Source organism: Helianthus annuus, chromosome 14 (assembly GCF_002127325.2).
Source record: "Helianthus annuus cultivar XRQ/B chromosome 14, HanXRQr2.0-SUNRISE, whole genome shotgun sequence".
NCBI classification, from domain to species: Eukaryota; Viridiplantae; Streptophyta; class Magnoliopsida; order Asterales; family Asteraceae; genus Helianthus; species Helianthus annuus.
The window spans coordinates 6,846,416-6,862,121 of NC_035446.2; the positions used below are offsets into that span (position 1 = coordinate 6,846,416).

The 15,706-nt window shown below is 35.6% G+C and overlaps 1 protein-coding gene across 1 annotated transcript; it reads left to right on the plus strand.

Annotated features, from left to right (window-relative positions):
- The first annotated feature begins 9,876 nt into the window (after positions 1 to 9,876).
- Positions 9,877 to 12,694, plus strand: LOC110908035 (putative UPF0481 protein At3g02645). The gene is made up of 2 exons (XM_022152933.2): positions 9,877 to 9,953; positions 10,965 to 12,694. Exon 2 carries the CDS (start codon positions 11,003 to 11,005, stop codon positions 12,287 to 12,289), a length of 1,287 nt encoding a protein of 428 aa, XP_022008625.1. The 5' UTR covers positions 9,877 to 9,953; positions 10,965 to 11,002; the 3' UTR covers positions 12,290 to 12,694.
- Positions 12,695 to 15,706: the final 3,012 nt, after the last annotated feature.

Consider the following 15,706-nt stretch of genomic DNA (forward strand, 5'->3'; position numbering starts at 1 on the left):
TAAATACATGGTTATTAACACACAACACTAAAAATTACTCATTTATCATTTATAATTTCCTGTGCAATATCTACCTTTAACCAAACCAACCCATACCCAGGTTATAACCTCAACCATTGTTTTAAAACAGCAAAAATGGTCACCTTAAGTGTTACGATCATACAAAAACCATGCCCTATGAGTTCTTTGTTAATTCCCAATGATTATGTAAAATACTACAAAAATTATATTTCAAAACAGCTTTGTGCAGCTGTAGTAATTCAGTATTTTACCCTCGTTAGGATGAGTATTTCACCTCAAACTAAGATTCTTAGTATAGGCAAAATCGAACATAGATTAAAGAAGTATATAACCGCATTCCTATGTGTGAGCTTATTGCTTGCAATACAATAAATTAACAATTATTATTTATTCAAATATATGAAAATCCAACTAGGAAATAGAAAACAAACTTATATGAACCATATGAAATGCGGATTTTATTAGCGGGCAAGGCCCTTTCAATCACACTCGTAAGATGAGGATATTAGTTAGGATTCTTGCCGCCCTTTACAAATAGTGAATCTAAAATATACACACCTCGTACTTTTATGGCAATAATGCACAAAGTCCAATGTCCACTATAAAAAATAAAGTTACAAAATAGTTAATAAATTGTAATAATAAACAAAGGAAAGTCAATTAGATTAGACTTACTTGACTGATGATTATAGGTGTATCACCACTCTTCTTACTGAATGAACATAACAATTCACATCGGATACCTTCTGCAAAACCATATAATGTGTTAAAAAAACCTAAAAAAACCTAACCCCCACCCCCCCCCCCCTCAAAAAAAACCTAAACTCCCCCACCACCACCCCCCCAAAAAAAAACCTAACCCCCCCCCCCAAAAAAAAAAAACCTAAACCCCCTCCCCCCCCCCCCCAAGCTAAAATACTAAAAACTAAACCCCCAAAAAACCTAAAAAAATCTAAAAAAAAATCTAAAAATTTTTTTTGAATTTTTTAATATTTTTCATGTTAAAATCGCTACTTTTAGAAGCAAAAAAAAATTTTTTTTTTGGCTTCGAAAAGTAGCGATTTTTTTATAAAAAATATTAAGAAATTCAAAAAAAAATTTTGTGTGATTTTTAGCTATTTTTAGGCATTTTTGGTGTGTTCACATTGGTTCTCGCGGTTCTCACAATAAGAGGTGGTTCTCGCATGATCTTCTCCCTATATATATATATATATATATATATGCATTGCCTCAATATCCGGATATATCATAAGTTATGAACCCAGACCACAACTAGATCCACACAAACCCGGGCTCGCATATATACGTTGTCACGGTTGGCTCATGTTCACCTCGTGTTCACTTCCACCCTTTCTGTAACACCTTCAAAATATGGACCGTTAACTTTTGTATGTCCTACAAACTTAACATCAAGTATTACATCATTATATATTACACACCACATATATATATATATATATATATATATATATATATATATATATATATATATATATATATATATATATATATATATATATAGGGTCGGGATTTAGAGAAAACGGTAGAAAGTGTGAGAACGCTTATGGATCGTCCGATCAAAACAATCTATGGACTAGATTGGCGCGGTGGCGTTTTCGTAAATAACATCAATTTTATTACGTGGACGCACTTCATTAAGGGTAAAAGGGTCTTTTGACTTCTCCACACAAAACGCCATCTCATGAAATAAAACGGGAAAACAAAAATCACACACCATTCTAACTAAAACGCCATTAGATATAAAACGTCAAACTTAATTATAGTAAAATCCCGCCCAAAAAAACCGCCAAAAAAAAATCCTATATATACAACATCTCAGACCTTCAATTAAAAACACACACAAAAACCTAAACACCACATTTAATATATCCCATTCGTCTTAGAAACGCCAAAAAACCCAAACATCAAGTATCTTCTAAACCAAAACGTTTTTTTTTTTGAAATTCAGTATGGTTGCCTGTAAGATTTCGCTCAATATAATGGACAAAATCATTAAGTGAGGATATTGTCCATTTCATTGAGTAAAATCTTATTGACTTATTCTCAACTTCCATCCAATTTATAGTGCCAAAATATACAAAAACACTATTGAGGTTTGTTTTCAATAAAGTTTAGCTGTATGGGGTGGACAACATTGTCAGTTATCTTTCTTAACCGAGGATTAACAATGTTGTCCATCTCATACAGCAAAACATTATTGATTTTAGCATGATCAAATTTTGAGGTTTAAGGTGCTTTTTTTGGTGGCGTTCTTTTTATCGGTAAAACGCCAAAAAAAGTTAAAAAATCAAACATCGTTCATTGGAAAATTCAAGATTGTTGGCTGAAGGGTCTAAACTCAATAACATTTTGCTGCATGAGATGGAAAATGTTCAAGAAAAAGATGCTGATGTCAGACTTTGTGCTTCCAAACAGCCACAAAAAAAACTACTTGAAAAACAAAAAAAACAAAATGAATCATACGAAAGTCGAACCAGCCAGTTAAGATGAATCAAAAAAGAAGAAAGAGACTGGTGATAGTGAAGATTTGGAAGATCAATTGTTTATATATTCTTTTTTTTTTATTTTTTTTCAGTTGATTCTTATATAATAAAAATGCCATATATAATAAAAATACCAAAACAGCCAAAATGCTTGTTTAAACGCTATCATGCCGTAAAACGCCCCCAAAAACTCCCCAACTATAATAAAATTACATTGAAAAAGTATTATAAAAAACCAAAAAATAAAAATAAATAAAAAGCAAACTTGAAAATGTAACTAGAAACAGTAACTACAAAACAGTAAAAATGAAGAGACGGAAAATTTATTATATTAGAATCTAAAACGCCAAACTTGAAATACGGGACGTGTTACAGAATTCAGAGAAAAAAGCTTATCAAAAACAATAATTACAAACAGTAACTGAAACTACGAATACTTTATTATAATAATGCACCGCCTAACCTACGCCACCAAAAGAAATCCTATAAAGTAATAACTCACAGCAACTTCCATTTAATCAAACCAAAAAAACAAACGTCAAAATACTACTAAATACCACTCACTGCAAAACGCCAAAAAATAAAAATAAAAAAAATCAAAGATGGCTAATATGCTATCTTGGATATTCAGTATTGTTCTTCGTAAAGTTTCACTGAATGGATTGCTAGCTGAGAGGAGTAACTCAGAAAGATTTTGAGAAAGATTTTGCTGCATGAGATGGACAAATCTTCAAGAAAAAGATACCGATGACAATCGAATGTCATTTTGTGTTCTTCGTTCTTGAATAAGGCTTGGATGAGGAAAAGACATCAATGACACTGAAGAGTGACATGATTATAAAGATGAAGATGACGATGAAGAAAAAGCGAAAAACTCACCCACACGTCATAGATCTATGTACCTAAACATCCACAAAAAGCAACTTCAACAGACGAGCAGACAAAATAATCAAACAGATGGGTTTGTTAAGTTTTACATAAAACGCTATATATTTGATGACAGTTCTTGTACTATTAAAGAAGAGAGAGACTGATGACAGTGAAGATTGTGAAGAGAGATCCGATTATGATTTTTAATTTATTTTCTTCGCTTCTATTTTTTTTCCATGTGGTTGTGATATAATCTTACAACTGTAAAACGCCAAGATACCACAAACGCCAAAATGTATATAAAATATAATAGAACAATTGGCCATCTTGTTTAAAACACCTTGAAAAAACGTCATTCAGATAGATTTCCTGACCACCGTAGGGTTCCAATGGCATACGATTTGAAAAACGCCATAAACGCCAAAATGTTAATACGATGAAACCATTAAACGCCATTAATTATTGAATTTGGTTAACGCCAAAAATCTTAAAGCCCAAAAAATAAAACAATACTGAGAAAAGCGGAAATGGAAAAGCAGAAGATAAAAGGACAAAAAAGTCCCTCCGCCCTTCTCTAAGCCGCGTGACACGTGTTGGGCAGGATGCATTCTCACCCTTCTCACACTTTTGGGCGATTTCTCCTGGTCCGTATGTGTGTATATATATATATATAGGTACGGGATCAGGAGAAAATGCCCAAAAGTGTGAGAATGGTGAGAACGCATCCTGGCCCAACACGTGGCGCGGGATATGATCAGGGAGTGAGGGTTTTTTTTTGTCTTTTCAATCTTCTTTTATTTTCCCAGTTTATGCTACTTCATTTTCGGCGTCTAAGATTCTTTTGGCGTTAATTGTATTCATTAAATATTTGGCGTTGAATTAATTGTTTTTGTGTCACATAGATATTTTGTTGGCGTTATAACGTTTTCTGGTCAATTTTTTTGGCGTTTTCTGGCGTTGTATAATAATTCACTACGAGTCATTAATATTTTCATAAGATTACAATAAGACCAAATATTTTTTATGGCGTTTAGTCATTTTTTTTGGCGTTTAATACATTGACAAAGTGCTTTGCCAGCACCCGTTCTCACAGCTTTCATACTACTAGCGTTTTGGTGTTTGTAGTTTTTGGCGTTTTATATAATAATGTGTTTTATTTGTAGAGAATTAGATAACAAAACAACAGATAATTTAATAACAAAACAATATAAAATGAAAAAGAATTAAAAATAGTGGATCTAATTTCTCATCCGAATCTTCACTATCATCAGCCTCTTCTTCTTGAATTTGTTTTGGCGTTTTGAACCTTTGAATACCTCAGCTAGATGCCAACTTTCCTACATAAACGCCGTCTTTTTTAGACGAGGCTTGTTAGTGGCATCCTGTTTTTTGGTGTGATATTCTCGTTTGGTGGCATGTCATTAAAGATCAACTCTTGCTTGAATGCTATTTATAATAATGCAGTCCAAAAAAGTATTTTACACTTGTTTTGATCCCTTCATGCCCTGCATATATTCATCAAGAACAAAGCTCACATGATGACATATCACTGTCATCAGTCTCTTTTTCTTGAATATTTGTCTATTTCATTCAACAAAAGATTATAGAGATAACCCCCTCAGAGAAGAATCCTTTCAGTGAAAGCTTTGCCATCTGTGGTTATTTTAACTAACTTTTTGGCGTTTTAAAGTGAGTGGTTTCTAGAGAACATGGCGTTTGTTTTTTCTGGGCGTGATCAATTCATTGTGCATAGACCCCTCTATTATAGGAGTTTTTGGCGCGTAGTTTAGGCGAGATTTTTTATTATGATAAATGATAGTAATAAATTAACCGTCTTTTCAGTTACCGTGTGTGTTTACTGTTTTGTTCAGCTTTATTAATTTCTAGGGTGATAGATGTCTCATCTTCCAAGTTTCGCATTTTTTTAAATGATGTTATGCAGACCAAGATGACAAAATACAATAACGGAGAAAATATTAAGCAGGAAAAATATTTTTTGTTATTTTTGGCGTTTTGTAAGCAATAACTTTTTGTAGTATTTTTTGTCGTTTTGCAAATAAATAGAGAAATATATCATTTAATTATCTTAAAAAAAGAAGATTATACAGAAGACAACTAACAAAAAAAAATTAAAACTCTTCGTCAGAAGGTACTTTATCCGAGAAGTATCCATCACTTGCGTCATCTTCTTCCTTGGAGTCTTCATCTAGACCTTCACCCATGTCATCACCTTCACTTTCATCGGCTTCTTGTTCCTGAGGATTCTAAAGCCTTCATTTGAACATGTCTTGCATTAACGGCATTTTTGAGTCCATTTCTGTGTTCAAATAAGTGGCGTTATGCAATTCTTCCATGAACCCAAGCCCTTCCTTTGTCATGATGTTTTGAAGCCAGTAGTCTTCCTGCTCTCCGCTGTCGTATATAACGGTCACCATGTCTGTTACATCATCAAAACGCCATGATGTCATGACAGGGTCCGGCTTTACATCTGCTTTGATTGGTCCAAATTTCCTTGTTAATGCTTTCATAAGCATATGTGTTTCATGGCATTCGTTATCCAGAGCGATGCCAAGAGATAGGATACCCCTCTGTACCTCTTCTTCCATCTTCAAAATTGCCTTGATCGTCCTAACATACACCCTGCTTCTGTTGTCAAAATGCAGGATGAATCGCCTGATTGCCAGAGTGTATCTCCATCAAATGATGGTTGCCATTTTTGGCGTTTTGGTTAAGTTGGCGTTTTTGGTTAAAGATGTTTTTGTAGAAATGATAGATTGAGGTGATTATGGAAGCGATGATTTACGTCGTTTATTATAATGATGTTTTTGGCGCGTAATTTAGGAGGGAATTTCTTCTAATAAATGTTAATAACTGAATTTCAGTTACTGTGTTGTTTCCTCTTCCTGTAATCTCCAACGCGTTTTATCACTAATTTTTGGCGTTTTGTATTTAATGGCGTTTTATTTTTTTTAATGACGTGTTATCATTTTGTTGGCGTTTTGAAATTGAGCGGTAAAAGACCCTTTTACCCTTAATGAAGCGCGTCCCACAAAATAAAATTGATGTTATTTACGAAAACGCCACCGCGCAATCTAGTCCATGGATTGTTTTGATCTGACGATCCATAACCGTTCTCATCGTTCTCACACTTTCCCCATTTTCTCTAAATCCTGACCCTATATGTGTGTGAGTTTGTGTGTGTATTACCAATGATGCTTGAAATTGCTCGTGTTCGACCGCCATGCTCACGTCCAAAAACTTTTGCTTTTGGATCTTCTCGCACTTGCCATAATTTCCATCAAGTTTCATACTTTTCTCAGCCTTGATCTATATATATATATAAATAAGTGTATAACCAAAATATAAATAATAAAGCATTCGAAAAATTATATATATGCATATAAATATATATTTTTTAACTTACTAGATCATCGATTTCTTCATCAAATTTTTCGGTATCATAAGTGCAGATCTGAGGGTCTTTTTTATGCCGCGACTAAAAGTTGACAGCGTTTATCGTTCATCTCTTTAAGATGGTCATTATCTTTCACCACTGGGGCCATATCTTGCCAATCTTTTGACGCAAAGTCCTATATCTCAGGCGTCCAGACCGATGTAGGATATTGTTACGTTTTGCATTTCTTCTTGCCTTGTCACTTTTTTCCTGCAAATAAATTAACAAACTATATTATTAATATTTAAAACAATATTACAATAATAATAATAATATAATAAGTAACATATACCAAAGCTTCTTCGTAGACTTCATTGCAATGAAAACGAAAGCTTCCCACTTCGAGGGATCAAAATAAGTAAAAGCGAAACAAGGATTTCACTTTGTTTCCTGATATCCTCCAAAGATTTGCACTGAAAAAATTCGTACGCATCGTTTTTGCTCTTTGTATGGTAATTTTCTCCGGTTTGTCATCAAGATGCCACACTTTCTAAATATGTGCAAATAAAATAGTTAAACATATAAAGTAACTAACATGTATTTCATATTTCTACAGATTTACATAAATTTAAATGCAATACCTGAACATGCAGCTAAAACTCTCTCCAACATCGTTTATCAAAATTCTTTGAGCTAATCCGATATTCTGGAAAAGTAGTTCTCGATTCGAGTCCAAGCCAAGAATCAAAAGTTGTTCCTAGTGGACCTATCGATAGATTATTTTCATCTACCTGAATGTACATGTCCTATTTTAGCATCTTCTTACACTTAGTTACACCGCGTTTACCTCTACCTCGCCCAGACATAATTTATGTTAACTATTAAACAAAAAAAAACAACATATTGAGAAGTATTCATACTAGGGGTGAGCATATAACCAACTAATTTTAAGCAGCTAACTATCTAAAGTGATTATACGTGCTGTTCGAAAAATGATTACAAATAATTAATTAGAAACACCCCTTTTTAAGGACTACATATATCAAAACTACCTAAAGTGATTATACATGCTGTTAAAGTTACTTTATATAGCTTTTTGAACACTAATTTTAAGAAGCTAATTTCCTATTTGTTTTATTCGCACAATGATACCCACCATAGATACATATTCATACATGTGCAGTAGATTGTTTAAATCATTTATATATAAGCATCAATACATATACATGCATACAAACACAACAATTCGCAGACTATCAAAGATGATTTGTGACCACAAACAATCACATATATCCTAAAATACAACCAAACATACAAACAATCTTACCTAATCAGTCGTTGGTGCAGAGAGAGGGAAGGGAGCGGTCGTTGGTGCTGAGTGAGGGGAAGGGGACGGCAGATTGGGGCGGAACTTGGTGGTGAGTCAGGGAAGGGGGAAAGGCTGATGATCGTGTGAAGGGGGCTATGATCATGTAAGTAAGGGTGGGCAAGGGGGCGGTTAGGGTTTTGTGAAATTTTGAGTTGGTTTTTTTTTTTATTAATTTATAATACTCATAGTTAGTAGTTACCAGGGTTTGATATATATGATTTACGATTCTATTTTTTGTCGGGGTTTAATCATAATCCTGTCTAAAGATATATAAACCTATTTTAAGTCGCGGTATATACAATAAGGCACGAAATTTATTGATTTTAAAGGGGTATTTTCTTAGGTTTCTGATGTGTGAGATTGTGTGTGTATTTTTAGGGGGGGGGGGGTCATGTGCACCACCGCGTCTATAAACACATTTTAACCACGTCTAATGCTTACTTCTGTACTAGTGAGTATCGGTACCCTACGGTACGTATAGTATAGTACAGTACCGTACCATACAGTAGGTACCGAAATACGGTAGTGTACAGTAAGGTATCGGTACCGTATAGTATGGTGGTGTACAGTATGGTATGGTACAGTATGGTACTGTATGGTACGATACAATATTGTACATTACGGTATAGTATAGGTGTAGTATTGGTCCCTTATTAGCCTCATATAACCCTATAAGTGTAGCATCGTGGCGTATTATATCGTACACTATGCCTATAGGCATATACGGTGCCTATACTACACCTATAGGCCTATAAGAGTGTTGTATTGTATCCTATAGTATCGTATCGTATCGTTTCATATAGTGTACTATAAAGCACGTATAGATATAGGCCTATACGAGACCTATACTACACCTATACTACACCTATAGGCCTATGCAGAACCTATACTACACTTATACGATACGATAGGATACTATACTATACTACATCTATACGATACTACACCTATAGGCCTATTTGAAGCCTAGACGGGACATATACTACACTATACGATATAATACTATACGATACTACACATATAGGCCTAGACAGGACCTATGATAACTACTATACTATACTATATCTAGACGATACTACACATATAGGCGTATATGAGCCCTAGACGGGACCTATACTACACTGTACGATACGATACTACAGCTATAGGCTTATACAGGACCTATAATTTGCACATACACAGTCGTGCGTTATATTTTAATTATTCCTTGAAATTATAGTTGTAAATTACACGACTTTTGTGATTTTGAAAATATGTAGCCATGTATATATAATTTACGGATTTTTGGTTTAAAAAAAATACACAACTAAGTAGTAATTTACGGATTCTTGGTTTAAAAAAATACGCAACTAAGTAAATAACGAACGCCCTCTGTTTTGGAATCTTGTTACATTGTTTTGAATAGGTAATTTGTTTGTTTGTTCTTTTCGATTTTGACATAAGCAAGAAGAGATTTTATTATCATTTTATCGTTCATACTTCGTATAATGTATCCACGTGTAACCAACAAATATTTTAGATTTTATTTAGTTTTTGTTAATTTAGACGGTATTGTACTTTTCAAACGATAAACATAAAGATTCGGTGTAACCTAAGAGGCAAATATGTCTAAATATACATGTTATTTCTTCATAAGAAATTAAAGTCATTTAATTACTCATTTACTCAGCATTGAATTCTTGTGTTATATGACATACGCTTCTCACCTACCATCTTATCTTATTTCAGATATCCTGCAAATTCTTTTCTATTCTTTCCTTACAATTCAGTCTTACAAAAAAGCAGAGGTTAAGAGGTATTTTCTTAATATACTTACTGTATTGTGTTGTCGTTTTAGATTGTTATTTTTTCTATTACTATGCGTTACATGAATCTAAAATATTTTATTTTGTTTTTTTTATTTTTTATTTTTTATTTTTTTTTTGAACGGCAAATTTGGATCACTGATGTACTACTGGAGTATCATCGTGCCACCAGCAGAACCACCCGATCATATCCATCTCCACTAGGCAATAATGCCTATACACCAATTCAGGAGGAAACCTAATAAATCTAGGAAAACCCCCTTTGTGAGAATCGAACCCATGACCTAATGGTCATAAGTCTTATCCCACCTCCAAGATACCACTAGGCTATAATGCCATGGGTAATCTTAAATATTACATACAAACTTTTGTGTTTGTGTAAAGTTATAAGATCAATATGGCCAGGTTTAAATCAAGTGTGTTGTCTTAAATGATAATCCATACAAGTAACAGTTCAACAACACTTGAATAAAGTTGCAAACCACACAGATTTCTTTGAAAACAGTAAGATCTTTTTTAATATGGTTCCAAATAACTTATCTTTTTTGGCAAATATTCAATTATCTGTTCTTGAATATGGTTTTAACCTGTACAGCTTGATTTTCAAACATTCAGATCTGTTAAAAACATTTGAATATGGTTGAGAATCGCACAAGATCTTTTTGCAAGCATTTAGTTCCCTTCTTTAATATGGTTGCAAATCACACGCATTGCAAGTAAAATACTTATTGCATTATTCATTAGTAGTCGAGACAAAGCTGAACGCATGGTTGTAAGGTTAAACACACACTTGTAATTGCTTTAGACGTGTAAATCGTGTACCCTTGATAATTTGTCACTTGTGATGTTGCGTCACCGAATATATATTAACCATTTAACCACATCACTTCTACGCTCAGAACGGAAATTTTACCTTTTATTTTATCCGAGCAGTAAATATTGTTCATATATGTGTGTGGCATATGCACTCTCTTACACATCCTTACAAATTCCTCTTTCAGATAGGTATCGGAGGATATTAGTCCAATAAGTACTAAACATGGATGTGGAATGCGGAGATGTAAATATAGTTCATGAAACTGTCCGAAGTCTTCTTGATTGTGTTGGAGAAAAACAGAATGTCACCAACACATTTTCACCATCTATATACATGGCTCCTAGTACCCTTCGAAATCTCAGCCCAAATTCTTTCATGCCACGCGTGGTCTCTATTGGACCACTGCACAGAAAAGATGAAAATTTGCAACGATTTGAAGGGCGGAAAGCTGCTTTTGTACATGATCTAATGTCTCGTTCAAATTCTTCATCAACACAGATGTTAACAACATGTGCGGAGAGGGTGGCTTCTGTAATAGAGAAGATCAGGGGATGTTATGCTGCTGACGTGAAGTCTTATGATGACATCGAACTTGCAAAAATGATGGTTATGGATGCTTGTTTTATACTTGAATTCATTCACAAGATTTCAGTAGGTTCCAACTTAAGGTTGCAAGACCAGTACATACCTTATGACTTGGTGCTGCTAGAGAACCAAATCCCCTTTTTTGTTCTCGAAGACATATATGAATGCGTTATTTATAACTTTGAAGAACGTCTATCTCTTACCGCATTTATCCATCCACTTCTGAAATATACCAACCTCTTCCAAGGAAGAATTAAAGTAGGTGGTAGTCGTTCTGATTTCAATCATGATCACATTCTTGGCTATTTGCATCATTGTTACCAGCCTAAAAATGATATTTCATCAGCTTTTCCAAGTTCAACAGTCCACTCGGCTGTAGAACTCGACCGTGCTGGAGTAAACTTTATGCCTAACCAAGACGCAAAATGGCCAATGGCAATGGAAGTTCAAATGTACCGTTCAACCATTTTCTGGTTTTTGTTTAAGCCAACTCTCACAATGCCAACATTGCGTATTGATGACTTCACTGAGTTGATTTTAAGGAATCTCATTGCATACGAGCAGTCATATGTGGTCAATCCTTACGTCACATCATATGCTAGGGCCATGGATATGCTAATTGATACTCATGAGGACATTGCCATGTTGGTGACATCAAAAGTTATTGTCAATCACAAAGGCTCAAATGAAGAGGCTGCAAATATGATAAATAGAATATGCAAAGAAGTTTTCCCTGAACATTTCTTTTACACCGAACAATGGGAGCAACTGGATATCCATTTCAATAGTTACTGGCCGAGAAAGATTGTGAAGTTAAAGCGTACTTATTTCAGTAGTCCATGGAGTATCATTGCTCTATTCGCTGGAATCATCCTTTTTGTTCTTACTGTGGTTCAGACGATCTTTACCATTATGTCTGTATGAAGCAAAGAACAAAGACTAAACCATTCTTACATATGTTGACTTTACCTTTAGTGTTTGACTTTTCTATCTGCCATTGTTAGAAGTCTAACTATGTCTACTTCTCTGCCATTATTTGCTTATAAATAAAAAGTTTTTACAAGTATTTCATGGATTAATCTCATTTACAACCAACAGCTCATTGGTGGAGACTAAACTTAGCATCAAGGAAAGAAACACTAATATTTAATATTACTAAGTGAAGAACGTCATGTTAACCAAGATCATCCGAGTTACAAGCATTGGGCCTCTCGGCCGGGTTATGTTTAGTTGTTTTTTAGTTTAATTAGTTATGGGTCAAACAATGTGTATGTTATGTTTATTATTTGGGCCGTAGGCCACATGTATGGGTCGAACAGAAGTCTTATATCTAGTCCATTAGATTAGCGGTTAACACAAGGGTTTGGGCCGGAGCTTTTATGAAACGTCACGTCCATTATCATCAAGTAACTACCGAGCGGTTATTGTGGAACATCACAACTGTTTGCGAAACGTTGTGACTGGAAAACGACGTGACCCTTCGTCCCTATAAAAGCCGGCTGCCAACATCCTTGTTATTCGGTTGGTCAGTTAGTTTGTAACCAAGAACGTGTGTTTACATTCAGTTATCATATTCAAGTTCTAGTATCATTCAAAGTTCAATTCGGTTAGTTTGTTTTACAAATCAGTTTCGTTTCAATTCATCATGAACACTTGTGAATGTTGTGGATTGTTCAAAACCGATTGTGTTTGTGGTCACAATACCATCCGTTCCGATTGGTCCTGGGTTTCCGATGACGATGATACCAACATTGGTATCAGAGCCAAAGGTTTAACAGGAAGCGGAAGGGATTGTGATCAAGAAGAAAACCGGGTTCGTGGAAACAAAGGGAAATCGGTGGTTACCGATTATGGTGATGATGTTTTTGTTCGTAGTGGAGAGTGCGGCCGGGCGGCGGAAGTGGATGAGTACGCGCAGGGGAAGCCAACCATGCGGACCGGGGTATCACCAATGAAAAAGTTTCCAAAGAAAGCGTTTCAAAGGGGTTTCGTGAAGAAGTCCGGGAAGAAACCTAATGCACCAGTGGGTAGGCCAAGAAAACCGGGGGTTCGGTGTTTCAAGTGCAAGAAGTTTGGCCACATCGCGTCAATTTGCCCTAGTAAGTACATTATATTATCACCATTGCCAGTCGAGTGTGATTATATTGTGAAGGATACTTGCGGGGGTAAATGGGATTCAATCTGGGTTGTGGATCCCACGTTTAAAACGCATATGACGGGAAACCGTAATTTGTTTAAGTGTTTCAAGAGACACTTCGGGGTTGTAACGAATGAAAGTAAGAAAGACGTTTCGTTTGTACATGGAATTGGTGAAGTAAGAGTGCCGGTGGACGGCAAGGATAAGACAATCCCGTGCGTAAGTTACGCACCAAAACTTGACAGGAATGTTCTAAGTTTAGAACAACTCTTGTTTCAAGGGATTGAGACGGTTACTATGGGTGAGAAGTGTGTTTTGAAGAAGATGTTTGGTTGTCGATCAAAGGGGTTCGACATATACGAAGACAAGTCGGAAACCGATTTGGAACAAGATTATCTTAATGCTTTCTACGATAATCTTGGGGTTGATAATGGCTACAAGAAAGAGAAAGAGGAATTCCAAGAGTGTCTGGGGGATTATTATGAACGAGAATTCGAGAAGTCGAAAAACAAAAAGAAAGTGTACGGTGAACGTCCAAACGCTAGGAAGGTTGTGTACTCCAAGAAAGCAAAGAAGGCTTTGTTAATCTACATTGAAGGCGAGAAGGATAATCCGCGCCAATCTAGAGAAATGCTTCGGGAACGGGCAATAACTCTCTCTCAACTCGAGGAGGATGTTGTTGAAAGAGATTTAATCATGGAAAGTTGCGTTGAACCAGGGGATCTTATCACACTACACGAAGAAATCAAGAAGCACCCAAGATTCTTCGACGCACCGTTCGAGGAAGTTTTAGTTTGGTTCATCACGGATTTTCTAGGGATTGTTTGTGAAAAAGCAATGCCGCCAGAGTTAATCGATGGGCATGATCTCAGTCTCATACTTCTACACCGCATCGTGAAGCATAACGGTGGGTTCGAAGAGATAATGAAGAAAGACATGTGGGGCGATATTTCGGTGAAGTATGGTTACGAAGCGGACGACGCTTACGAGATGAAGGTCGCCTACATTTATTATCTAGAGTTGGTCGAATGGTATTTCGACTACATCAAGAAGGAGCGTGCAAGAGAGAAAGTTGGCATGGCCGAAAGCTCAAGCAATTGCGGATGGATCGATGATTCAAGCGACGATGACATGGTGGTCAAGATCGAGGTCACCAAAAATCGTAAGGAGTGATCGTGATCGAAGGGCTCGGATGTTCTTGCTTAAGGGGGAGAATGAAGAACGTCATGTTAACCAAGATCATCCGAGTTACAAGCATTGGGCCTCTCGGCCGGGTTATGTTTAGTTGTTTTTTAGTTTAATTAGTTATGGGTCAAACAATGTTTATGTTATGTTTATTATTTGGGCCGTAGGCCACATGTATGGGTCGAACAGAAGTCTTATATCTAGTCCATTAGAATAGCGGTTAACACAAGGGTTTGGGCCGGAGCTTTTATGAAACGTCACGTCCATTATCATCAAGTAACTACCGAGCGGTTATTGTGGAACATCACAACTGTTTGCGAAACGTTGTGACTGGAAAACGACGTGACCCTTCGTCCCTATAAAAGCCGGCTGCCAACATCCTTGTTATTCGGTTGGTCAGTTAGTTTGTAATCAAGAACGTGTGTTTACATTCAGTTATCATATTCAGGTTCTAGTATCATTCAAAGTTCAATTCGGTTAGTTTGTTTTACAAATCAGTTTCGTTTCAATTCATCATGAACACTTGTGAATGTTGTGGATTGTTCAAAACCGATTGTGTTTGTGGTCACAATACCATCCGTTCCGATTGGTCCTGGGTTTCCGATGACGATGATACCAACACTAAGCCTATGTTTGTATGTAACTAATGTCTTAGTTCATGTCTGTCACATAAGCAGTTATGGCGGTTATAATTGATGCAGGATTGTACAGGTCACAACGGTTGGTGGCAACAGTTAGATACCTATAAATACCCATGTACTCTGCCTCATTCACATATGTTAAAAGTGTGTTTTAGTTTATATCAACATTCTTTAATCTGTTTGCTTATGTTATATATGAGTTGTCTCTATGAGAATCGGAGAAAACACATGACTAATTGACTACATTTTGTTAACTGGAATCATCAGAATTGATCGACTTCTACATATTAAATAGAGTAAATTACAAATTTTGTCATTTATTTTACACTAAATTGCAGGCGCTGTCCTTTTTTCCAAAAGTTTACAGGCGGTGTCCTT

Coding starts and splice junctions, on each gene's coding strand:
- LOC110908035 (XM_022152933.2), top strand. CDS start 11,003: ATGGATGTGGAATGCGGAGATGTAAATATAGTTCATGAAACTGTCCGA.